Consider the following 26,978-nt stretch of genomic DNA (forward strand, 5'->3'; position numbering starts at 1 on the left):
ACTGCCCAACACTGCTATTGAAATTAATCTATTTTCTGCTTTTACAGCACAAATAACAATTAGCTTTTAAACTTTATCTTTTGCCATTAACTAGCCTTGCACAGTTAATCACATTTTACAAGAGTAAAATTTCACAGATCTCTTTCACTGTGTCATAAAATACAGTAAGAAGGAATCAATTTAGTTTCCCCAATACCAAATCTGTATTAGTCAGGGTCTTTCAGAGAGGTGGATCCAGTAGGATATATATAGACATTGAGAGTGAATTTATTAGGGGAATTGGCTTGCATAATTTTGGTGGCTGAGAAGTCCCATGATAGGCCGTCTGTAAGCTGAAGACCATGGGATGACTGTAGCATGACTCAGCCCAAGTCCGAAGGCCTCAGCACCAGGGAAGCCCATGGTGTAACTCTCAGTCTGAGGCTAAAAGCCTTAGCATTCTGGAGCCACTCCAGATATAATTGCTGTAGTTGAAAGGCCAGTGAACCTGCAGTTCTGCTGTCCAAAGTAGCACAAGAAAAGTCTGTCCCAGCTCTGAGAGAGAGATCAATTTTCCTTCTGCATTTGTTCTCTCTGGTTCCCTGATGCAGGCCAGCACTGAAGATCTTCCCCACCTAGTCCACTCAGACTCACACACTAATCTTATCCATTATTTTGGATGTGTCTGGAAGCACTCTTACAGACCCATGAAAAATAATGCTTTATCAAGTGTCTAGATAGTCCTTAATCCAATCAAGTTGACACCTAAAATTATGTCTATAAATGCACCCCTTGTCAACTTGGCACCCATACTTAATTGCATCTCCTTAAACTATACTTAATTTCCAAATAAAGGCAATACCAAGGGGATAGTTCTGCCTAACATGTTGTAATTAACAGAATGCAACTATCCTGTATGCAACCAAAAATGTACCGATGTCTTCCCCAGAATTCAACTTTCAGAATTTCAACATTCTGAATTGTAATTTCTGCAGTTTTTGATGTTAGGAATTTTTAGATTTCAGAGATGTTGATCTTTAGGGATGTTGAACTTTGGGATTTTAACATTTAGGATTATGGCATTTCTAATTGCGTGTTTTGAGATTATAATCAGCACTCCCCCCGACTCCCCAAAAAAGAAACTACACAACATGGACTCAGAGGTTTGTAAACAGCAATTTATTTCTTTGTTTTGGAGGCTGGGAAGTCCAAGATCAAGATCCTGTCAGATTCAGTGTCTGGTGAGAGTCCACTTCCAGGGTTATAGATTACCATTTTTAAGCTGTACTTCACATGGCAAAAGGGATCAGTCGTCTCTCAGGGATCTCTTTCATGAAGGCAATAACCGCATTCATGAAGGCGGAGCCCTCATGACCTAGTTGTCTCCCAAAGGCCCTACCTACTAATACCTTGGAGGTTAGGATCTCAACATATGAATTTTGAGGAGACACAAACATTTAGACCATAGCACTAAGTAATATTTTGTTTAATTCCAGACATTGTAAACTAAACTTTGCTGAGTTTTAAATTATTTTTATTGCTTTAGATATTTCAAGGTTTAGTCTAGAACACTGTTATGTTCTTGGAAACAATTTGATTCTTTGGGTCTTGTCTTTAAAATTTGTTAGGTGGGATCCAATCAGCAAGTAGCTAGGGCTAATTCTTTCCCACCACTGTGGTAAGACTCATCTGTGAACTCTACCCAATACCCCATGAATTGTGAGTTTTCCATGTGAATGGTCGCTTTTCCTGGCCCTGTGTGTAACTCTAATCCTTTCATTATTCTTTCCCCAGACTCAGGTAATTTTCTCACATGCATGCACTTAACAATACTCAGCTGAATACTCAAAGGGGACTCTACAGATATTCAGCTCTCTCTCCTTGCCTCCTCCCTACTCCCGCTCCCGCTCCCGCTCCCGCTCCCGCTCCCGCTCCCGCTCCCGCTCTCGCTCTCGCTCTCTCTCCCTGCAACTTTCTCCTCTATGAGGCTATTTCCTGTGAATTCTAGCCACCTTAGTCTCCCAGATTCTCAGCTGCTTCTCCCCAACTCTGGTACTCCTCTGATCATTCTCTGGGTTTCCTACTCCACGGTAGCTTGGAAACTACCTCAAGGCAGTAAACTCAGCTTAGTTTCTCATCGCTCATGGATCACAATCCTTGAGATCCAGGCAAAAACTATTCTTGTTGCCTCATTTTCAGTGTCTTGAAAATCACTGCTACACATGTTTGGTTTGGCTTTTAGTTGTTTCAGGTGGGATGGTAAACACACTTCCTGTTTCTTCATTTTGAATAAAAGCAAAAATGTCTTGTTCACCTAGCTTTTTAATTTTGCACCAATCTATTTCTTCCATTTTTCTACTATATCTTTTCAATTAGGCTCTTATTCTACTAGGTTTTTGCTATAATATTCACTTTCACTGCATTTAGTCTTGCTCTTATTTCCATTTTTACCCTGGCCACCAATCATCCTCAAAGTTGCTAGCAAGATGAGATACGTAAAAGACAAATCACTTTAATATTCATGTTTCAAACTATTTAATGTCATTACTTGCCTGCAGTGTAAAATTATAATTCTTTAACTTGGTATATAAAACTCCTCTTCATGTAGTCCTTGTTTACCTCAGCAATAATAACAACATTATCAACAACAACAACAACAACAAAAAGGTAATATTGAGCCTACCATCTGGCAGGGACTGGTAGATGTCTTTTTGAAAAAAAGGCAGTTCCTATCCTGGTATCTTAAGACTAGCAAGTAAGATAAACAATAAATATAAAAACATAATCAACAGTCCTCATAAGTACAGGGTATCTTGAGTGTTTATTTTCTGGGGTCATTCAGGGTTGGAGTTATTTCTCCTAGTGAAGGGATGTTTAACTGAGAAATAAAGAGTTATCTTAGAGAAAGGTACTGGTAGGGAGGCAGTAAACACAGAAGGAACAATATGTATGACATACTATGAGGCAGGGAGAAATTTGCATGCCCAAGAAATGGAAGAAAGCAAGGTGCCTTTGTTGACTGAGTTCTAGTGAATGTCTCTTTGGAAGGCTGGAGATGCTACTTTAATTCCCCATTTCAGGCCCATCACTAACACCTGACAATATGTATGCCATGACAAACTATTAGTAGTTATTTCGAGCTGATATGTTTTTATATATAAATATTCATTTGTATGTGCTGTTTCTTATGCCTTAAACTCCTTTATCATTTGTCCCTTTGGCAATGTTTTTCTCATCTTTTAGGACACAATTTAAGCCTTTCCTCAGAGAAAAGAGTTTTCTGACTGTTCATTCCTTTCTCTCAATAGATAGGACTACTTCATCCATTATTTTTACCCCCACACTTTAACTTTATGTTCATTGTTATTATCATATGTGTTTCTCTTACTTGAATCTGAGTTATATAGAGCTAAAACCATGTTTTGCTAATTTTTGTTTCACCATTTGTAATATCAGTAATAGTCATGGCTAATTCTCTTGGTGTACTTCATCCCATTAGAAAAGAAATGACAAATGCTGTGTCTCAACAACTTACACAAAATTACTCATTAGGCACATTTGATTATGGAAATAAAATTAAAAGTGGATATAATAAAACATTAATTATTTAATTATGTTTTACCTGTTTTGCTTTAGTTTTTTTACATAATTTTTCAACATGACAGTACCTTTTTGTGTCTCATCTATTTGTCCAAAATGAAGTTCAAAAATGTAAAATATTTAATTCAGCAACAGCAGCCTATGAGTTAGTATTTCCTCTAATTTTTCGAAATCTGTGGGAAGTGTTTCCCAATTTCCTTTGGTTGTTTCATGTCCCATATTGAAGAAAACATGAGTATGAAAGGGAACCTCAGCTCTTTCAATGACTTCTCTTTTTGGGTTGACTCCGCCTCCATATGTAGCCTTTTCATTTTCATGAGAGTGAAGTGATTTTTAGAATTCTTAGTCCTTTTCTTTAGAAGAACATTTCTACGGAACAATACAAGAAGATTTAAGAATCATTGAAGTTATAAAACTTTGGAATGAACAAACTCAGAATGGTGCCACTTGAAGACTCTGGATCTGCTGGTAAAAGCTTCTCATTTATTCTACATTTCCCCTTTAATGGGGTATATTATTATGACAGTCAATGGATGTGATTTAAAAGTGATTGGCATGAGAAGAGTAAGGAGTGGAAAAAGGACATAGGCTTATATGGCAGCATCTTTGATCTGCCATAGATTCAAAATTGAAGATGTGATATAGGAATCAGAGTTGGCATTAATTTTGTAAAACTGTTGAGGTGAAATTAAGTCAGGAACTAAAGTTAACTGAAATGTATTGAGTATGAAAAAATAGTTGTTAGAAAAGATGGAATACGCAGAAATGAATATGGATAGAGAGTTAATTACATAAAGAAGATTATCTACTCTGATAAGTGAGTTATCTATTTCGAGAGTTATTTGGACATGTTAAAATTATTTAGCATTTTTAGTTTTAAATTAGTGTTGGGTTAGAGTAATAAGAAGATATGAGAGTAATAACAGTATTAAAGAGTGTATTATGTGATAATGATACAGGTAAAGATGACAAGATTTAATATTTGAGCTTTTCAGATATGAATATCATCACTTTATTCCATCAAGGTATTGTTCAGCTAGCTACTATTTGGCAAGCATCAAGCCAGGTACTGGTGAAATTATGGTGAACATGATAGATATAATTCATTTACTCATGGAACTTATCCTCTATCAGTGTGGCTCAGGTAGTCTTGAAGATGGGGGCATCCGTAATTGAATATCGAGGTGGTTAGGGAATAGAGAAATCTCAGGATACCTTCCCTGTGCCTGCTGGGAGAATTGTCTGCTATAAGTTTCATTGATGTTGTTCTCATTTTTCCAGGTTTTAAGGGTTGCCCTTGCAATTCTCATTTCCACCACCAACCTTCTTCTAGTCCCTCACCTCTAGGTTGCCTATAAACATGAACATTTTCAAAGCTATTTCACTGAAACTATATGAGCCTGGGTATGAATGTTTCCTGCCTGCCTTGCAATTTAAAAGGAAGGGTTTTCTGTCTTGGTTTGACCTGCTTTGTTAATTAACCTCTGAAACCGTCTGTCTTCTCCAAAGTCTCTTTTTGGGAAGATGCTACTTTTGCCCTCTTCTTTTTCACAGACGTCAGAAGACATTTTGTCAACTTGAGTCCCTTCACTATTGCTGTGATCTTACTTCTCAGTGCCTGTTTTGTCACCAGTTCTCTTGGTGAGTACTCTGTCAAATTTACTTACAGGCTTTGCCCACTCTGACAAGAACAGTTAAAAGGCAAACAATTTTTCCGAAGGCTGAGTAGCATCTAAAAACTAGGTGACATGCTCCATGTATTCAAAGGATCAGATATTATTAAAAGCACACAATAAAAATCTAACCATGCGACACCAAAATATTAGCATGGTTCCTCACCAAATAAAATAAACTCACAGCAGAAAAATGAATTTTACTTAAAGATTAGAAATAATGTTGAGCTAAAAAATAGGAAAGAATACAAAGGAGGAGAAACTTCAGAATCATTAGAACAAAAGTGAATTTGGGAAACACATTAGTAAATTCAAATGCCAAAATTTATCTAAAAATGTATTGAGAGATGCCTGGTTGTTGGGACCACTGGATTCCTAAATAAAGCTAAAATAATGCCAAGGAGGCAACTGAGATCATCTATCATCTGGGGGTGGGAAGAGAGTACAAAGAGATTTATTTTTTGGTAGAAAATAGCAGGAAAATATATCCATCTTAATTTTTATTTAAGTAGATAAGTTTCAGTCTAGTGTTTTTAAGATTTATGCTATTTTACATATTTGTATGAAATAAGGGTTAAATTTCTTACAACTAGTCTTTTCATCTTCATAAATTCTCTATTAGCCTTCTTTCTATCAACCTTACGATTTTGGAGAAATGTAAAAAGTTCATCCCCATAACATTTTGTAGCATCGTATTTAACTCGAAAACGCTTCATGGAAATTATATAAATTGCCACTATTAAGACTCTCCAACCATAAAATAAAGCTATTAAACACTATTGTGTTACTTGCCTTTACTGGTTATATAGCACTGCTTAATTTGAAACCAGTGATACTGATACTTATATTTGAATGACTGTGAAGTAACATTCTTCTATTTTACCGTGTATAGAACTAGGATGGTTCTCAAATCTGAGTTTGAAGGATCAATAATTTATGTAAAAAATAATTTTTTACCTGCTTTTTGCGACCTTGGCCAATGACTGTCTTAATCCATTGTTGCAGGAGGAGCAGACAAGGAGCTGAGGCTAGTGGATGGTGAAAACAAGTGTAGTGGGAGAGTGGAAGTGAAAGTCCAGGAGGAGTGGGGAACGGTGTGTAATAATGGCTGGAGCATGGAAGCAGTCTCTGTGATTTGTAACCAGCTGGGATGTCCAACTGCTATCAAAGCCACTGGATGGGCTAATTCCAGTGCAGGTTCTGGACGCATTTGGATGGATCATGTTTCTTGTCGTGGGAATGAGTCAGCTCTTTGGGACTGCAAACATGATGGATGGGGAAAGCATAGTAACTGTACTCACCAACAAGATGCTGGAGTGACCTGCTCAGGTAAGACTTGCATTAGTCAAAGCCTCAACACAAAATCCTTGGTGGGGAAGAAATATGCAGATGGGTTAAAACCTAGAATAAGCCACTTTCCTGTAAGCAATCTAGTTCTTGTATAAAAGTACTCAATCCATTGCTAGAAAAACCACAAAACACAAGGTCATTTTTTTTTTTTAAATAAAAATAATTCTGAACACTGTGATTAATGAGGAAGTGACTGGCTTCAATTTTATACGTGATCTTAGCCAAAAAGCCAAAAAGTGGTGGCTTAAATTTTATATTCAGTAAGCTTAATGTAACCTACTATTCCTATATCATAAAAATATCATGACATCTAAGTTATTTCCTTGTTCTGTTTCCCAGTGACTTGTTTTGATGTATTGACCCACAAATTATTACCCTTTTGTCCATTAACTGACAATCAACTTAGTGAACAAAAATCAACTATTTCTAGCTTTAATACATCATTTCTTGTTGTAGGAAGGATTCTTTGAAACTATAATTGCTTGATCCAGTGTGCAGTGCTATTCATTTCATTTATGTTGTGGTTTTAATTTATAAAACATCTTCATATGTTTTATTGCAATTGGCCCCACAATAACTGAGAAAGCCATGTGTCAAGACTTTCTGCTGGCAAATCCCAAGGGCACATTTCTGACCCAATTCAGATTCCTGGGCTCCCCATTTCTCCAGCCTGGAGTGCGATGGTACGATCTCGGCTCACTGCAACCTCCACCTCCCAGGTTCAAGCGATTCTCCTGCCTTAGCCTCCTGAGTAGCTGGGATTATAGGCACCTGCCACCACACCTGGCTAATTTTTGTATTTTTAGCAGAGACGGGGTTTCACCATGTTGGCCCGGCTGGTCTCGAACTCCTGACCTCAGGTGATCTGCCTGCCTTGGCTTCCCAAAATGCTGGAATTACAGGCGTGAGCCACCATGATTGGCCTGTTTCATTAATTTTTTATGCAACCCTCTCACCTCCCAGCCTCTTTCTCTCCCAGAAGACCGACTATAGAAAGGACTTATCTCTGTCCAGGCATTGTGACGTGATAAGAGAAACACACAGTAGCATCTAGAAAAATGCTGAAATAAATTTTCCATAGCTAATATCCTATGATTTTGTGAAGTTGTCAAATCTCTTTAAACTTCAGTCTCTGAGGACTCAATGATATAATACATGTAAAACTACTGGCATACTGTTTGGTACATAACAGGTGCTGAAGATCCTCATGGTTCTCTTGGTGACTCAGTTCTCTTTCTTCTTTCTCCTCTTCCTCTTCCGTCTCCTCCTTCTTTCCTCTTATTTTTAATCACTATGGGAGGTGTGAAATGGAGAATAACAAAAGTAACATCTACTGCAAAGTTTAAAATTATCATAAATTTTAGCAGGCTCTTATCATAATTATTGCTGTCTATAGAACGAGCTGTTTAGCTAAAACATCAGTGTAGTACTTTTAGCTCTTATTTTCTGTTGTTTTATAACTACCAGTGGAGTTAATCAATTTGCTTTTTGAAATTTATACACCTAAAGCTTTAACTGGAGTCAAATTTAAATAAGTTGAGTCGAATTTATCTATTTCTATATAGAAAGAGTATTTACATCTATCCTAGTAATGGAAGGAAACAAAACAAAACAGAAAGTTTAAAAACTTTAATCTGTAAATATTTTCCTTTGTAAGTAGATACAGATAAAAATCCTAATTGCTTCCTAGATTTTAACATACTAAAATTCTCCACTGTGTGGAGCTGGGCAACATCCAAAATCAGGCACCATTTTAAGGACAACATCAAATCCCAAGTGTCCAGAGGAAACTTATTTTCTAAAGTCACTTCTAAATGAATGTAACTTCTGAACTCTGGTCTTTTCTCTGCTCCAGATGGATCCAATTTGGAAATGAGGCTGACGAATGGAGGGAATATGTGTTCTGGAAGAATAGAGATCAAATTCCAAGGACAGTGGGGAACAGTGTGTGATGATAACTTCAACATCGATCATGCATCTGTGGTTTGTAAACAACTTGAATGTGGAAGTGCTGTCAGTTTCTCTGGTTCAGCTAATTTTGGAGAAGGCTCTGGACCAATCTGGTTTGATGATCTTATATGCAACGGAAATGAGTCAGCTCTCTGGAACTGCAAACATCAAGGATGGGGAAAGCATAACTGTGATCATGCTGAGGATGCTGGAGTGATTTGCTCAAGTAAGGACTGATCTTGGCTCATTCTATTCTCCAGGAGAGGACAAAAGAAAGGGGTAATAAATCTTAAAAGCCTGAACTCTTAAGAACATAATGAAGTCTGTTTCTTTTGTCACCACATTTTAACCTAACTTCAGGTTTCATTCTGATACCTGTGGACTTTTTACCTTAACTGAAATTAGGAGAAATAGGTTAGGGAAGAAGGGTGTATAGTGAAACTGAGATCCAGGTCATAAGAAAAGAAGACAGTGTTTAGGAAAAGCCCATAAAGAAAGGGAGAGACCGAAAAGAAAAAGAGGGGAAAAAGGAAGGAAGGAAGGGCTTTACTAGGAAATTTTGCACTATGAAGTTTTAAGACGAAACCACTCCAGTTATCATCTAATCCACAAAAGCCTCCTCATTAGCCTCATTAACCCACTCCTTCCCAAATCATTTTTCAAATTCACAGAAGCAAATCACTTTTTAAAAATCAATATTGGTTTCCCATTAAAATTTTATTTATACTAGATATGCATTGTATCTGTCTAGAGACTTTCACGTTGATACTCAGACTGGGGGCAGGTACAATGGTTTGTGTGTGCAGAGAACCACTCTTCGTTTTTCTGTTGAATTCTTAGTATAAAAGGAGATTGAGTGTGTCTTGAACCCCAGAGAACACTTAGGAAAATAAGAGTAAAAAATCCCTATCTTCACCAGGTCTCTTTCTCTTTCTCTCTTTCTCTCTCTCTCTGTGCAAATAAATGAACTTCCATTCAAACTCATTTAAAACGAAGAGAATACTGGCTCACAAAACTGGGAAATTCAGAGGGTATAGTTAGCCTCATGCATGGCTGGATTCAGGTTCTTGAACAATGTCATCTGGGTTCTATCTCTTTCTGCATGTCTTGAACAGGCTTTTTCTTGTTGAAAAATGTGATCAGCTATAGCCTGAACCACAATGAATGGAACTCCTACAAGAAAGATAGGTTTTGTTAGCTAAAGAATGTGAAGAATTTGGAGTAGAAAAATCACAGACTATACCTTCCATTCTCTTTTACCCATCAAAATTTCTCTAGGCCCCCAGTTAGCACATGCTGAGGAATCACAATAAATAATGTTGTGAGAATGAAAATGGAAACTGCCAGAGGAAAAAACCAGTTTAATTTATTACAGAATATTCTTCAGAATCAACGTCTATTCTTTGAAGAATATTGATTTGGGGAAGGTGAAAATTGTAGTACTGAAGCCTCCTTTCTCTTTGCTCTGCTTTTAAACTAAGGAAGTGGACACAACAGGTTCAGGTATACAACACAGCCTAGGTAGTATCAATGGAGAATGCAGTCAGAGGCAAAAGGGATTGCTAAGTATGGAGGCAAACTGAAGGATGTGGGTGCCAGTTAAACACATGCGAATATATATTAACCAGAAAAAGTAAACAGTTCTAACAAGAACTCTGTGGTGGTCAAATAGCAGGTCCTAGATGAAATTCAGTCCCTGGATCTCCTGTTAGAAACACTTCCTGTAGTATATGCTATCTATACTGAGATGTCCATCTTCTTGCCTGATCCACTCCTCCTTCCATCTTGAATGATTTCCAGTGCTAGTATAGTACATCACAGTTTTCTCTGTCTCCACTTACATCTCTCCCGTTTTCCTTAACTCATCTTAGGTACAGCTATTTATAGTCTCATGTTCTTACTTCCTTATCGCAGACCTGTTGTGTATCTCTGTTACAGAGGGAGCAGATCTGAGCCTGAGACTGGTAGATGGAGTCACTGAATGTTCAGGAAGATTAGAAGTGAGATTCCAAGGAGAATGGGGGACAATATGTGATGACGGCTGGGACAGTCATGATGCTGCTGTGGCATGCAAGCAACTGGGATGTCCAACTGCTATCACCGCCATTGGTCGAGTTAACGCCAGTGAGGGATTTGGACACATCTGGCTTGACAGTGTTTCTTGCCAGGGACATGAACCTGCGGTCTGGCAATGTAAACACCATGAATGGGGAAAGCATTATTGCAATCACAATGAAGATGCTGGCGTAACATGTTCTGGTACGTTAAAACCCAAACCAAAACACTAAACAAAAAGAAAAGCAGAAAGAGAAAGTCCTGTGCTCCTTAGGAGTAGGAATAGATGTAAGAAGTAGAAATGCCTAGTAGATTCCTTGCTGGGAATTCCTTTATACTTGTAATCTTTGACATGTTATTTATTCAACTAGTTTGGAGAGTTGTCTGACGTCATTCTCTGTAATAATTACTCAGACTACTGTTATGGAGCACACTTCAAACTCAGAATCTACCTGGAGCGCAGAGAGACAAAATTTCATAGGAATCTCTTTGTAAAATTTTAAATTTACTTATTTTTTTTAACTTTAAGTTCTGGGATACATGTGTTTAATGTGCAGGTTTGTTACATGGGTATACATGTGCCATGGTGGTCTGCTTCACGTATCAACCTGTCATCTAGGTTTTAACCCCCCATGCATTAGGTACTTGTCCTAATGCTCTCCCTCCCCTTTCCCCCACCCCCTGACAGGCCCCAGTGTGTGATGTTCCTTTTCCTGTGTCCATGTGTTCTCGTTGTTCAATTCCCAGTTATGAGTGAGAACATGAGGTGCTTGGTTTTCTGTTCTTGTGTTAGTTTGCTGGGGATGATGGTTTGTAGCTTCATCCGTGTCCCTTCAAGGGACGTAACCTCATCCTTTTTTATGGCTGCGTAGTATTCCATGGTGTATGTGTACCACATGTTCTTTATCCAGTCTATTATTGATGGGCATTTGGGTTGGTTCCAAGTCTTTGCTATTGTGAATAGTGCTGCAATAAACATACATGTGCATGTGTCTTTATAGTAGAAAGATTTATAATCCTTTGGGTGTATACCCAGTAATGGGATCGCTGGGTCAAATGGTATTTCTAGTTCTAGATCCTTAAGGAATCACCACACTGTCTTCCATAATGGTTGAACTAATTTACACTCCCACCAAACAGTGTAAAAGCATTCCTATTTCTCCACATCCTTGCCAACATCTGTTTCCAGACTTTTTAAAGATCGCGATTCTAACTGTGATGAGATGGTATCTCATTGTGATTTTGATTTGCATTTCTCTAATGACCAGTGATGATGAGCTATTTTTCATGTTTGTTGTCCACATAAATGCCTTCTTTTCAGAAGTATCTGTTCATATCCTTCACCCACTTTTTGAGAAATCTCTTTTAAAGCAGAATTGCTTTGCTCATATCTTTCTGCCACTGACAATTTTTATCAACCCTTGAAACTGCAGTCCCATTTCTAACAAAAATTTGTGGTCTATCTTATTGTTTCTTAAAAAGTCAGGAAATAAGTAAGCTATAATTTCCAGTGTATCAGTATCAGAGAAGAAAAAAGACAAAAAAATCCTCTGGAAGCTAACCTCCATATGTATCGATGGTTTAAGTTTATGTTTCTTTTGCAGATGGATCAGATCTGGAGCTAAGACTTAGAGGTGGAGGCAGCCGCTGTGCTGGGACAGTTGAGGTGGAGATTCAGAGACTGTTAGGGAAGGTGTGTGACAGAGGCTGGGGACTGAAAGAAGCTGATGTGGTTTGCAGGCAGCTGGGATGTGGATCTGCACTCAAAACATCCTATCAAGTATACTCCAAAATCCAGGCAACAAACACGTGGCTGTTTCTAAGTAGCTGTAATGGAAATGAAACTTCTCTTTGGGACTGCAAGAACTGGCAATGGGGTGGACTTACCTGTGATCACTATGAAGAAGCCAAAATTACCTGCTCAGGTATGAGTTTCAATCAACTTGTTAAGAAGAAGGGTGTAAATTTCCAGTACTGCCTTTGACATTGAAAAGAAACATTGGTCCTTATGACTAGATCATTCTCAAGAAACCAGAAAATATCTATACAAATTCCACTGGGAGAGACAGATAAGTTTACAATTCACATTGCACTTTAGATAGAAGTGTTTAGGTTTTGCTCACTTTGGTTTTTGAGTAATTTTTAAATCAATAGAGGTATAAGAGATTAAGGAGGATTGAAACTTAAAAAAGAGAATTCAATATTTCTTTCACAGGATGTCACCAAAAGATTTAAAAATAACCATGTTGGATAAACTGACATAACCTTCAGCTCCCTCTATTGTACTGTGAAAGAATTGTCTTTTTTTTGAAAACCTGTGGATATTTCACTGCAACCTCTTTAAAAAGCTCAAAAATGAGTTGTAAACTGGTTGGGTTTGTGGATAATCTTTAGTATTTTATGCTAATTATATTTATACAAATGCTAACTTTGTTGAAAAGTGATGCTTTAAAAATAATTCTAAAGTAAATGTAACTTTTACTCTGCAATGGAAAGACTTTAGAAAACACAGTGTACAAGAAAACCATTAAACATGTAGAGACCTCACAGAATGGAAACTTGTACGTGTTGCACGTCCTCTAACCAACAGTATGACTCCAGATACCTCCCAACCTAGGCATGCAGCGAGGGACATTTCCCTGATGTAACAAATGGTGCTTACTTCTAGTTAAGTGGAAATTATCCTCCAATTGAAAAAAAGGCAATCATTTAAGATGTAAATTTGAATTGCTATATTACTTTTTAAAAAATGTTCTTGACCTGGCAGTATAATCACATGGTTTAAACTTCAAAAGAAAAAAGTGTAAACTCTTCCCCCACTACTATCCAATTCTTTTCCTCACAGTCAACTTATGTGGTTGGAATATTTATATATTATTTGAGATATTTCAGGTAAATACAAGAAAATACAAACAAATCTATATATAGCTATCATTTGCTTTCATTATCCAAAGGGTGACATGTTGTATAAATTGTTTTGTACCTTAAGTATTCACTTAGTAAAATTTCTTGATCAAATTTCACATCAGTATTTAAAGAGCTGTCTGAAATTACTTCCATATCTATAACATTTCTTATCATTTATTACTGCGTGTATTCATTTATTCTTTTAATTTATTTTACCTGACAAGATTAGCCATTTTCTTAGCTAAATTTTTTAGAAAATCATTATTTGGATTTTAAAAAATTAATGTTACCTTTATTTGCTTTCGAATTCATTAAAATTTACTTTTTTTCTAATAATTCTCTTCAGATTTCCTAAAGTTTGATTTCTTTTTGGCCCCTAACTTCTTGAGTTGAGTCTTAAGTTTTATTTCTTCTGTTTTACTAATATAAATATTTTAGGTTATAGGTTTTTCTTCTAAATTTATAATGGTTTGTATATTTTCTTATTAACTGTATTTTACATTGATTAGCATTAAGTTCTGCTGTATGTAAAAGAGAAACAAATAATAGTGGCTAAAGAAAGACAGTGTTTACTTTTTCTCATTTAAAATTAGTCAAATAGGTAAGCAGTTTAAGGCTGTTTTGGTGTCTCTGTTGTCACCAAGAAACATCCAGAATAGATTTGCTGAAGTGATTATCAAATGCTACTGGACAGGAAGGATGAGCCATCCTGCAGCTCAGAGAGTTCCTTGGAAAGCCAATCTAGTAAATGACGTGCTGGCCTCTGAGAAGGTGTCTTCTGTCCACTCTCCTTCATGGGCCCCAGTGTTGCTCTCCGGGTAGTTCTTCCTGGCACATTATTCTTCACAGTTACATCCAAGTTTGGTTTGGAGAGTATCTCTAGCTAAGGACAGCACACCTTTCACAATCCACTTTCTGCTAATATTGGTTTAGGGACCTTTGGATTACTTTAAAGATTGGCTAATTAAGGGCTGATGTCAGCTACTCTCAAATTCAACAAAAAAAGTTCTTTACAAGGTTACTAAGCTTCTAGTCTACTTGCTTTATAACCCAATGCCATCTGAAAGTAGCTATAGTCCAAGAGCATATAAATATACTTTGATCTATGCTATGACCAGCCCTTCTCTTTAATTATTGACCACTGCCTTAAGGCCATTTGAAACTGTGGGTTTGGGAGGAAGGACAAGACCTAAATTCCGTCTTTGCCAGTGGACTCATTGCCTTCGTATCTGGAGCATCAGTTTTATCTTCTGATAAGGCTATAGTTTTACCACCATCTCAATTTGGGGGACAGGATACTTAGAGTTTTATCTTCAATTTTTCAATTCCAAATTATGGGACTCTTGATTAACTATGTACAACACCTGCAGGCAGACCATACCACCTTATAAAATTGATATTCCTCCTCCCATTTCTGCTTGCATTCTGACTACTGTAGTCTGAATTCATCTTTCTTGTAAATGCTAAAAGTGGCAAGAAGAATCCACGTCATGCAAATATTCTGATTTTTTTGTAGTTTTGTTTCTTGTACTTTGCCCAATAAATTCTGCATTTTTTAAGCATCAGTGAGCACACGGTTTTCTTTTCAAAGTGAGGTTTGCCCAAATATTTTACCATGTGTAAGACTCATTAGCTTTTTAGCCTCTCATACCTGAGTCATTAATCCATTCTGCCCATCAACTCCATTCAACCACACCCATATTTTAGGTTGCATTACTAGAATCCCTTACTTATGGTAACGTGTTCTAAATTATTCAGGATTCTATTGAGATGTGTATAATAGAAATCATAAATAATATACATTTGCAACTTAAGATGGGCTCCGTACTTTACAGAGCTGTATTTTTGTTTGCTATTTGCCATGTGCACTTTTTATTTCCTTTTGCAAACTCCTTTGTTATATTTCTGTAGGCTTTGGAAGTTCTTCTACTTATGTTGGGGGCCTTGGTTTTTAGCTTTTTACATGTTTTGATAGTAATATACTTTATACTTTTGTTTCTTGATTTACTTGATACTTTCAATGATGACATACTGATACTGTCTCTGTCAATGATGACATGCTGTCTCTTTCAATAATGGACATGCTGTCTCTGTGCCTGCCAAATACAAGCTACGAATTTGATAATCTGTTTAAATTCTTTAACTTTTATATAGCACAGGGCTATATAGCTGAAAAGAACCAGAAGAATTCAACTAAGCAGGAGAATTGGAAACAATTTAAGATAAATTGTTGACAGAAAAAGGTCTAGGAAATTTTGGTCATAAACTTACTTTGAATCTCAGACATTTTGTTTGTGATGTCTGTGTATGTACTAGAGAGGACATCTGACCTTAAGAAACAGTTCATTTGAGCTATGCTGTATTTCAACTTAGGATTGAGAAATAATTCTGAGATTATGATGATCTCCATACTTCTTCAGAGTCTGAAAAGCATTAAATGTTGAAAATACATTAATGCTTCTTTAAATCATAATTGTATATTTTATTTATCACTAAACAAAAGGAAGTAATTCTAGTTAATTATATCTCTAATTATGTTTTATATATATATATATATTTTTTTTTTTTTTTTTTTTTTTTTTTTTTTTGAGACGGAGTCTCGCTCTGTCGCCCGGGCTGGAGCGCAGTGGCCGGATCTCAGCTCACTGCAAGCTCCACCTCCCGGGTTTACGCCATTCTCCTGCCTCAGCAAAGCTCTTTGTAGATCTATTCATCTTTCTAGAGAAAGAAAGGAAAACAGATTCAGTCACCTATGCCAGGGGAAAAGTTGTTGAGAATGGCACTAAATCCAGGTGCAAAAATTTACTTAATTGCTTTTATGTAAAAACACAGTCAGAGATTTAGCAGAAAAAAATCAATTAAAGGGATAAATTTCCAATATTCTAACCATGTCTAAAGAGTAATGATACAAGCAAAGCGACCCATAGGATAGATTAACATGTTACTAGCAGATTCACGAAATAAAGGCTGAGGATGGAGTCTCCAAGTCACTTTCTGAGTAGGAGAATTTGTCCTCTGCCCTGACTCAAATATGTTAGGACAAAGAAAACAAGAGGATATTTATAGAAGGGACTTTTTTTCAATTGCTTAATGAGTTTTCACAATGGAAAACAAAATACTTGTTTTTTTGTTTGTTTCTTTTTAACTGGTTTTCTTTTGATTTATTTTGTTCAAGATGGATCCAAACAAAAGAGTAAGAAGTTACAACAAACCAGAATTTGACTTGATCTAGGAAATTACTTTTACTTAAAGATTTAGGGCTGTCCAAAAGGGGTTGGGATCATATGAATACTAGTTAATGATGTCTTAGAGAAATTTCATTCTTGAATAAAGATTCAAAAAGAAGAAATGAAAGACCATCCCACTCAAGGGTGGGATGTGTTGTAGAGGTGTTGTTTGCTTTAAACTCTGACCTATGTTTAGAAAATAACATGTTTTTCATCTCAAATTTGGATAGGAATTTGCTTTGTGCAGATTTAATGGATAATTGGTGAAATTTTGACATGCTGAGGTATTCTATATTGCTATAGTACAGAATATGGTCATATTCAAAACATTTGCTAAGACATTTCAGTATCAGGTGAAAGGTTTATGAGAGATGAAAGTAAATCAGAGTATGTAGATTGGCATGGGCTAACGGTGTATCTATATCATGGTGATAGTAACATCAACAGATTACAAAAATTGTTGATATTCGATAGCAGATATCTATAAAGGACTTAAGACTTTTAGAAGGCCTCATTTTCAACTGAATTTTCTTTATTTATTTTTTTATACTTTTAAGTTCTAGGTACATATGCACAATGTGCAGGTTTGTTACATATGTATACATGTGCCATGTTGGTGTGCTGCACCCATTAACTCATCATTTACATTAGGTATATCTCCTAATGCTATCCTTCACCCCTTCCCCCACCCCACGACAGGCCCCAGTGTGTGATGTTCCTCTTCCTGTGTCCAAGTGTTTTTATTGTTCAATTCCCACCTATGAGTGAGAACATGCAGTGTTTGGTTTTCTCTTCTTGCGATAGTTTGCTGAGAATGATGGTTTCCAGCTGAATCCATGTCCCTACAAAGGACATGAACTCATCCTTTTTTATGGCTGCATGGTACTCCGTGGTGTATATGTCACATTTTCTTAATCCAGTCTGTCATTGATGGACATTTGGGTTGGTTCCAAGTCTTTGCTATTGTGAATAGTACCACAATAAACATACGTGTGCATGTGTCTTTATAGCAACATGATTTATAATCCTTTGGGTATATACCCAGTAATGGGATGGCTGGGGAAAATGGTATTTCTAGTTCTAGATCCTTGAGGAATCACCACACTGTCTTCCACAATGGTTGAACTGTTTACAGTCCCACTAAGAGTGTAAAAGTGTTCCTGTTTCTCCATATCCTCTCCAGCACCTGTTGTTTCCTGACTTTTTAATGATCACCATTCTAACTGGTGTGAGATGGTATCTCATTGTGGTTTTGATTTGCATTTCTTTGATGGCTAGTGATGATGAGCATTTTTTCATGTGTCTGTTGGCTGCATAAATGTCTTCTTTTGAGAAGTGTCTGTTCATATCCTTTGCCCACTTTTTGATGGGCTTATTTCTTGTAAATTTGTTTGAGTTCTTTGTAGGTTCTGGATATTAGCCCTTTGTCAGAGGAGTAGATTGCAAAAATTTTCTCCCATTCTGTAGGTTGACTGTTCACTCTGATGATAGCTTCTTTTGCTGTTCAGAAGCTCTTTAGTTTAATTAGATCCCATTTGTCAATTTTGGCTTTTGTTGCCATTGCTTTTAGTGTTTTAGACATGAAGTCCTTGCCCATGCCTATGTCCTGAATGGTATTGCCTAGGTTTTCTTTTAGAGTTTTTATGGTTTTGGGTCTAACATTTAAGTCTCTAATCCATTTAGAATTAATTTTTGTATAAGGTGTAAGGAAGGGATCCAGTTTCAGCTTTCTACTTATGGCTAGCCAGTTTTCCTAGCACCATTTATTAAATAGGGAATCCTTTCTCCATTTCTTGTTTTTGTCAGGTTTGTCAAAGATCAGATGGTTGTAGATGTGTGGTAGTATTTCTGAGGGCTCTGCACTGTTCCATTGGTCTATATCTCTGTTTCAGTACCAGTACCATGCTGTTTTGGTTACTGTAGCCCTCTAGTATAGTTTGAAGTCAGTAGTGCGCTGCCTCCAGCTTTGTTCTTTTGGCTTAGGATTGTCTTGGCAATGCGGACTCTTTTTTGGTTCCATATGAAGTTTAAAGTAGTTTTTTCCAATTCTGTGAAGGAAAGTCTTTGGTAGCTTAATGGGGATGGCATTGAATCTATAAATTACCTTGGGCAGTATGGCCAATTTCACGATATTGATTCTTCCTATCCATGAGCATGGAATGATCCTCCATTTGTTTGTGTCTTCTTTTATTTCATTGAGCAGTGGTTTGTAGTTCTCCTTGAAGAGGTCGTTCACATTCCTTGTGAGTTGGATTCCTAGGTATTTTATTCTCTTTGAAGCAATTGTGAATGGGAGTTCACTCATGATTTGTCTCTCTGTTTGTCTGTTATTGGTGTATAGGAATGCTTGTGATTTTTGCACATTCATTTTGTATCCTGAGACTTTGCTGAAGTTGCTTATGAGCTTAAGGAGATTTTGGGCTGAGATGATGGGGTTTTCTAAATATACAATCATGTCATCTGCAAACAGGGACAATTTGACTGCCTCTTTTCCTAATTGAATACCCTTTATTTCTTTCTTTTGCTTGATTGCTGTGGCCAGAACTTCCAAAACTATGTTGAATAGGAGTGGTGAGAGAGGGCATCCCTGTCTTGTGCCAGTTTTCAAGGGGAATGCTTCCAGTTCCTTTATTTCTTTTAAAGAATGAGTTAAAAGAAATAGTTTGTATTTCTTAAGTACTTTATATTGCATCTGAGTATTTTCAAAGAAACTCACTTATGTTGATGGTTGTGTTTCTTAACTTGACAAAGAGCATCTTCATAATATAAATTCCATTTATTATTTCTGATGTGTCTTTTCTTTATATTTTAAATTTCCGCTACAGTAAGTTACTTATAATTCTTCAGTGACACCATGCTATTTAATGAGTATATTCCTTAAAGGTTGTTTCACACACTCTGTATTTGGCAAACTCCTCATCTTTTTTCAAGATCCAGTTTAGATCTATGGTATTCTCTCCTACATAGTCTAAAACAGAGCGGATGACTCCTTTATTTGTTAGTTTTATGTCTAATACATATTTCTATTTTTGGATTCGTCACTATTAAAATATGTATATCTTGTAGTGAACTGTGTTCGTGGAGGAGAAGGCTGTTAGTGAGAAATTGAATAGCTTTGAAAAGAAGTAGCTTTTTCCTAGGTACATAAGGTAGGGAAATACATTTTAAGTAGAGAGAAAAGTTTCTACAGAAGCACAGAAGTATGAAAATTATGGCATGCCCAAGCATCTTTAGGCTGGAGCATCAAATTTGGTTGATAAAATAATAGATATTAAAGCTTTTAAGGTAACAGCATACTATTTTAAAGTGTACTAAAGAAATAGTGTTTATCACCTCTCCTTAATTTTAATAGCTGGATGAAATTAGGGAATCTGTGAAAGCTGTTTGTGCTGCAGTTTGCTCAGAAGAAAAATGGGAGTGGTAACAGGGCCTACCACACGGGAATTACACAGTGAGCTAGAAGTACATGTTAGCTAATAAGATGATGATGATTATTTTTAGTATTATCTATCTTTACTGACAGACTGAGCTCTGTGGCAGCCTTTTTAACCCACCCATCATCAGATGCCTAAAATAGTCAGACAACGTTATAGGTTGTTATGTCATAGGTCATTACATTGATACTTTTGGATTAATTACTGCATGCCTGATTATTACAGAAATCATAAGAAAGTATGTAAGGGATCATTGCGTAAATTTTAAGGAAACATTAAGTTAGCTAAAGAAAAAACATCACATGAAAATATTTGAAATTTATTAATATATTTATAATCATGGCATAAATTTTTTGGAAAAAAGACTTAGAAGCAAGGAAGCAATTTAGGAAGCTATTGTAGAGGTCTGCATGACAGATGATGACAAATCACTTTACGGCAATAGCAATAAATATGCAGAAGAAGAAATATGCTGGAGGACTAAGAGATATGGTGGTTTTCTACATGTGTAATATTTCATGAGGGTCAGCACTTTAGGCTCTGGAATATACTGCCTGGCTTCAAATTCTGTTCTCTTACTAATTCTGTAGTAATTTGTTGTGTTACCTTAGCAAATTACTACATCTCACCTCTCTATGTTTCAGATTCCTTGTCTGTAAAATCAGAATGATATTAACAATTGTCTCCTAAGGCAATCTTAAGGATTAAATGAAATAATGTTTGTTAAATGCTTATTGGAATGCCATATATATAATATAATAGGTGCTTACTTAATATTCACTGCTATCATTATTACCATTATTTGTGGTGAGATAAAGTGGTGGTTCAATTTTAGGTGATTCTAATTTGGTCTGCATATCATTAATTAAATAAAGCATATAGTGGGCTTGTCATACAATAATTCATTCAACTTTGAATACTTTAAGTTCCACATGTCTAAGCAGATACGTTTGTGGATCTAAAATTAAAGAAAAATGTATGGATGAAAATATATTTATTGGCAGTTGAGACATGTCCATTGAGCAGATGAGAAGGTTACAGACAGAACTTTGACTCAAGGAATACATGAAATGTTTTGATAAAGCAGTATCAGAAAGAATGGAGGAGAAAATGGTACAAAGAAGGTTCACGTATACCAAACGTAACAGACGTCAAAAGGAAGAAGTCTGATGTTCGTTTTGAAAATGAGAAGTATATTGAAAAGCTTTACATAGAACAATTCAAAAAGGTTGAGGAGACCCCAGATTGCAGTGCATACAGGAATGAGTGCAAGACTAAGAGATAGCGATAGTAGATACACATTGTTTGTGGTCTCTGATGTTATTATGAATAAAGTAAGCAAAATGTTGGAAGAACAGAGTTATCATTGCCTCTGGGGATGGTTGGCTGCACAAGGTGAAGTCCCAGAATTCTCTCAGATGGATGAGTTCAGCTAGGAATAGGGAGGTCTAGAATTATCCATACCCAACTCAAGGCAGAAAAGCCAAGACAAACAAGTGTAGGAAATCACTGAGCACCCTCGTCTCCATTTCCCACTCCACACCACCTTCCTCACCCTCATCATGAATGGAAACCTGGGAATCATATTATCTCTCACTGAAATAATATTTATTTTTCAGCCCACAGGGAACCCAGACTGGTTGGAGGAGACATTCCCTGTTCTGGACGCGTTGAAGTGAAGCATGGTGACACATGGGGCTCCGTCTGTGATTCGGACTTCTCTCTGGAAGCTGCCAGCGTTCTATGCAGGGAATTACAGTGTGGCACAGTCGTCTCTATCCTGGGGGGAGCTCACTTTGGAGAGGGAAATGGACAGATCTGGGCTGAAGAATTCCAGTGTGAGGGACATGAGTCCCATCTTTCACTCTGCCCAGTAGCACCACGCCCAGAAGGAACTTGTAGCCACAGCAGGGATGTTGGAGTAGTCTGCTCAAGTAAGACCCAGAAAACATCTTTAATTGGTTCTCATACTGTGAAAGGGACAGGGTTAGGGAATCATAGCTTTTTCTAAGGCCCTGTCTCCTTCCAGGGTACACAGAAATTCGCTTGGTGAATGGCAAGACCCCATGTGAGGGCAGAGTGGAGCTCAAAACGCTTGATGCCTGGGGATCCCTCTGCAACTCTCACTGGGACATAGAAGATGCCCACGTTCTTTGCCAGCAGCTTAAATGTGGAGTTGCCCTTTCTACCCCAGGAGGAGCACATTTTGGAAAAGGAAATGGTCAGGTCTGGAGGCATATGTTTCACTGCACTGGGACTGAGCAGCACATGGGAGATTGTCCTGTAACTGCTCTGGGTGCTTCACTATGTCCTTCAGGGCAAGTGGCCTCTGTAATTTGCTCAGGTAAGAGGATGAGGGGCAGCCAGTGATGCGTCTTAAGAGAAGGTGTACATAGGGTTGAAGAACAAAAGTGAAATGCAATGATCCATTTTGAAGGGTCATGAAAAGAATGAATACTAATTCATGCTTCAGACTGTTGACCTCATTTGTCTTTCAGAGGGTGAGCAAACCTAATTTTGATGGACTTCATAGTTATCCAGTGCTTACTATGTGCCAAGCCCATCTCAAAGCACCTGATTTATTCCAAGCTTGTTGACCATTCACCTTCCCCTCTATCTCTAAGCTATGTTTGTCCTCAACTCATCCATATAACATTTCGTCTGACTCCCCTAGCCTTTTGTATCTTGTATGACTGAGTGCTTTGGTGTTTGCAGGAAACCAGTCCCAAACACTGTCCTCGTGCAATTCATCATCTCTGGGCCCAACAAGGCCTACCATTCCAGAAGAAAGTGCTGTGGCCTGCATAGGTGAGACTCTGTGACAAATCTATGAAAATATTAATAACGAGCGGAATGCTCGTTATTAATATTTTCATTTCTCTTTGCAGAGAGTGGTCAACTTCGCCTGGTAAATGGAGGAGGTCGCTGTGCTGGGAGAGTAGAGATCTATCATGAGGGCTCCTGGGGCACCATCTGTGATGACAGCTGGGACCTGAGTGATGCCCACGTGGTGTGCAGACAGCTGGGCTGTGGAGAGGCCATTAATGCCACTGGTTCTGCTCATTTTGGAGAAGGAACAGGGCCCATCTGGCTGGATGAGATGAAATGCAATGGAAAAGAATCCCGCATTTGGCAGTGCCATTCACATGGCTGGGGGCAGCAAAACTGCAGGCACAAGGAGGATGCAGGAGTTATCTGCTCAGGTAAATTATGCATATTATCTCTGGTCACAATTACATAGAGAAAGGACTGAGAGAGGGTAGTGAGGGGTATTAATCTTAAAGATTTTCCTGAAAAGTAGGTCTAAAAGGAACTATTGTGGGAGTCAGGACAAGAGAAGTCTGGGTTTGATGTGCTGGTGGTACTTCATGAGCAAGGTAGTGTAACACTGTAAAGAGAAAAGACCAGAAATGGTCTTGTATATCATGAAAATGACAACAAAGTTCATAATGAAGGTTTTTAATAAATATATTTTGGGCTGGATATTAGATAGTGATCCAATGGCAACTCTTGATAATTACAGTGTTAATAAACAAGTAGATTTAAAGGGATAAGAAGAAATACGTATGTTGCATCATTCTACAGGAAAAAAGATAATTATCATACCCAAGCAATTTTTCATGGCAGATAAATAAGACTTACTTGTCATAGAAACAAAAATTAGCGTGAGGTTACTGCCCTTGCTTTGTATACACGGTGAGTTTTAGAAAGCATTCTGAAGTTTTAAAATGTACTATTTCATAATATATTGGGGGAAGCAGAACTATGATTCAGTAACAAGGAAATGAAAAACTCTGTATCCCAGAAGTGATTTATTCCTATTTTAATGACATAAATCTGGTAGAAGACATGCATAGCAAAACTGTGAAGTGTCAGCAAATGAACTATGTCATTTTGAGAGATGTACACAAAACATTGATTTTAGTGCCTGAGTGTCAAACAATTTTAACTATCAAAGACAGCTGCAAAAAAAAAAAAAAAAAAAGAATATTTTTGGGAAAAAATCCAAACTATGTAATTGAAAAAGGCTGAGCCTTTGAGTTCTGGAAAGTCCATTAGAATCATTGAGGGCAATCTGAAGAGGTCTCTGAGTCCAAAACCTAAGACTAAAAAAACTGTAATGCATTTATAGAATAAATAAAATATTTTAATAATATCTATGAAATCATCCAGAAGCTACTAACAAATTATTAGTAACTGACATATTGTACTATTGTACCTATTTTTAAAGCCATTCTTACATCAAGGTAAAGGGAAGGAGTCTTTGAATCTTCAGAAAAGATGCAAAACTACTAATTCTATGTTTCACTGCAGAATTCATGTCTCTGAGACTGACCAGTGAAGCCAGCAGAGAGGCCTGTGCAGGGCGTCTAGAAGTTTTTTACAACGGAGCTTGGGGCAGTGTTGGCAGGAGTAGCATGTCTGAAACCACTGTGGGTGTGGTGTGCAGGCAGCTGGGCTGTGCAGACAAAGGGAAAATCAACCCTGCATCTTTCGACAAGGCCATGTCCATTCCCATGTGGGTGGACAATGTTCAGTGTCCAAAAGGACCTGACACGCTGTGGCAGTGCCCATCATCTCCATGGGAGAAGAGACTGGCCAGGCCCTCGGAGGAGACCTGGATCACGTGTGACAGTGAGTATCCATTGACCCATATGAAAATTCCATTCTGCAGTCCCACTATCATCTTTTGATAAGGGACATTGGATTTTATTTTCCTATTCTCACACTGGCTTAAGTTGTTAGATTGAATTAAGCAAGAATGGGTAACTTGTGGGTAATATCTATCCTACCTGGATAGTGTAATTGGTTTTATTTAATTTGGCCTGTAGATATTCAGGATCAGCTTTTATTATTCTAAAGGACATCATACTCCCCATGGTTGGCTTGAAAGATTTATTCAGTTGCTTTCTCTGAGGAGGAGAGAATATGTGATTTAATATTTGACTGTTGAATGGTTTACCTTACCTTCCCATTTTTCTTTCAAATATTATCTTGTTACACTAATATAAGGAGAAAAGCAGTCAGAAATCAGAAAGATCAATTCTGAGGTATTTCCACATTCTACAGGTTTTGTTTGTTTGTTTGTTTGTTTGTTTGTTTGTTTTTGAGACTGAGTTTTGCTCTTGTTCCCCAGGCTGGAGTGCAATGGTGCGATCTTGGCTCACTGCAACCTCTGCCTTCCAGGTTCAAGCAATTCTCCTGCCTCAGCCTCCCGAGTAGCTGGCTGGGATTACAGGCATGAGCCTCCACACCCAGCTAATTTTGTATTTTTAGTTGAGCCGGGGTTTCCCCAAGTTGGTCAGGCTGGTCTCGAACTCCTGACCTCAGGTGATCTGCCTGCCTTGGCCTCCCAAAGTGCTGGGATTACAGGTGTGAACGACTGTGCCCGGCCTCTACATCTTCTTAAACTGTGAGATTTCTGTCAACCTGCCCATTTCCCAAGATCTTGCCTATTTGAAAGAACTTGACATCACATATTTATAATGTTAACTTTAATCATTTAACATTTGCTGGGTCACATTATGTATATTATGTGCAGGATGAAATATACCTAGTTGGCTGTAATGACAAGTCCTCTTATAAAAGATAAATTTTGTAAAAATGTAAATTTTAAAATGCACATTCAGTAAAATTTTAAATAGTTTTTTTTTTTTTAAGTTTCAAATCTCTCTTTTCACCTGTGAACTCTTGGAAACTTTTGGAAGTCTTAGAAATAAGCTACATGTCTCTGATTTTTCAGACAAGATAAGACTACAAGAAGGACCCACTTCCTGTTCTGGACGTGTGGAGATCTGGCATGGAGGTTCCTGGGGGACAGTGTGTGATGACTCCTGGGACTTGAATGATGCTCAGGTGGTGTGTCAACAACTTGGCTGTGGTCCAGCTTTGAAAGCATTCAAAGAAGCAGAGTTTGGTCAGGGGACTGGACCCATATGGCTCAATGAAGTGAAGTGCAAAGGGAATGAGTCTTCCTTGTGGGATTGTCCTGCCAGACGCTGGGGCCACAGTGAGTGTGGACACAAGGAAGACGCTGCAGTGAATTGCACAGGTGAGTGCCAGAAGCCTGGATTGAGCTTGGAATCTCTGGCAGCAAAGAGGGGTTGGGCAGTGACGTGTGTTGTGTAAAAACCGGACTTATCAACACAGGGATCTGGTGGGGATTGTCATTAGAGAATCATAATGTCTCTACTGAAAGAATGATGAAAACAGTTGTTGTACGTTGGCCTTCACCAAGGAGACACATACAACCTATATCCCCTGTGCAGAGAAAGAAAGACTAGAGGACTCTAGTTTTAGGTGGGAAAGAGTCATTTACTTGGTTGAGAGGTACTAAGGGATCAGACAAGGAAATCAAAATGTTTGTACTATATATCACACAAAGAATTAAGCCTCTCTCTCTCTTTTCTCCCACAGATATTTCAGCGCACAAAAACCCACAAAAAGCCACAACAGGTATATCATGGAGTTTATGACGATGAGACCAATTATCTGCATACATAGAATTTTTCTTGTTTAGAAATTTTAGGTAGAAGTTCTGAGGATTTGATATTTACCTCAGGGATCCTGTATTTGACCTAAGAGAGAGTCAGTAACTAGGGACCTTGGTCTTTTCGATAAAACATGATCATATCTCTTGATATTTACTTTTACTTAGGTCACACATCCCGTCAGTCATCCCTTATTGCAGTCGGAATCCTTGGAGTTGTTCTCTTGGCCATTTTCGTCGCGTTATTCTTGACTCAAAAGCGAAGACAGAGAGAGCGGCTTGCAGGTTTATCTAGGGTTTATCTAGTATGTCT

The 26,978-nt window shown here is 37.6% G+C and overlaps 1 protein-coding gene across 7 annotated transcripts in view; it reads left to right on the plus strand.

Moving 5' to 3' along the window:
* Positions 1-3,701: 3,701 nt before the first annotated feature.
* CD163 (CD163 molecule) overlaps positions 3,702-26,978 on the plus strand; it is a 34,639-nt gene continuing 11,362 nt past the window's right edge. For 2 of the 7 annotated variants that reach the window (XM_010388032.2, XM_010388033.2), the window contains exons 1-13: positions 3,702-4,047; positions 5,134-5,220; positions 6,258-6,581; positions 8,458-8,778; positions 10,491-10,811; positions 12,212-12,532; positions 21,795-22,109; positions 22,205-22,519; positions 22,891-22,983; positions 23,064-23,378; positions 24,490-24,810; positions 25,919-26,227; positions 26,593-26,631. In XM_010388032.2, coding sequence (XP_010386334.2) covers positions 4,002-4,047; positions 5,134-5,220; positions 6,258-6,581; positions 8,458-8,778; positions 10,491-10,811; positions 12,212-12,532; positions 21,795-22,109; positions 22,205-22,519; positions 22,891-22,983; positions 23,064-23,378; positions 24,490-24,810; positions 25,919-26,227; positions 26,593-26,631 — 3,127 coding nt within the window. In that variant the 5' untranslated portion in view covers positions 3,702-4,001. Of the gene's footprint in view, positions 4,048-5,133; positions 5,221-6,257; positions 6,582-8,457; positions 8,779-10,490; positions 10,812-12,211; positions 12,533-21,794; positions 22,110-22,204; positions 22,520-22,890; positions 22,984-23,063; positions 23,379-24,489; positions 24,811-25,918; positions 26,228-26,592; positions 26,632-26,833; positions 26,951-26,978 lie in introns of all 7 variants that reach the window. The other 5 variants (XM_010388029.2, XM_010388031.2, XM_030939515.1 and 2 more) reach the window with 5 other exon arrangements.

This window comes from Rhinopithecus roxellana, chromosome 10 (genome assembly GCF_007565055.1).
Source record: "Rhinopithecus roxellana isolate Shanxi Qingling chromosome 10, ASM756505v1, whole genome shotgun sequence".
In the NCBI taxonomy this organism is placed as follows: Eukaryota; Metazoa; Chordata; class Mammalia; order Primates; family Cercopithecidae; genus Rhinopithecus; species Rhinopithecus roxellana.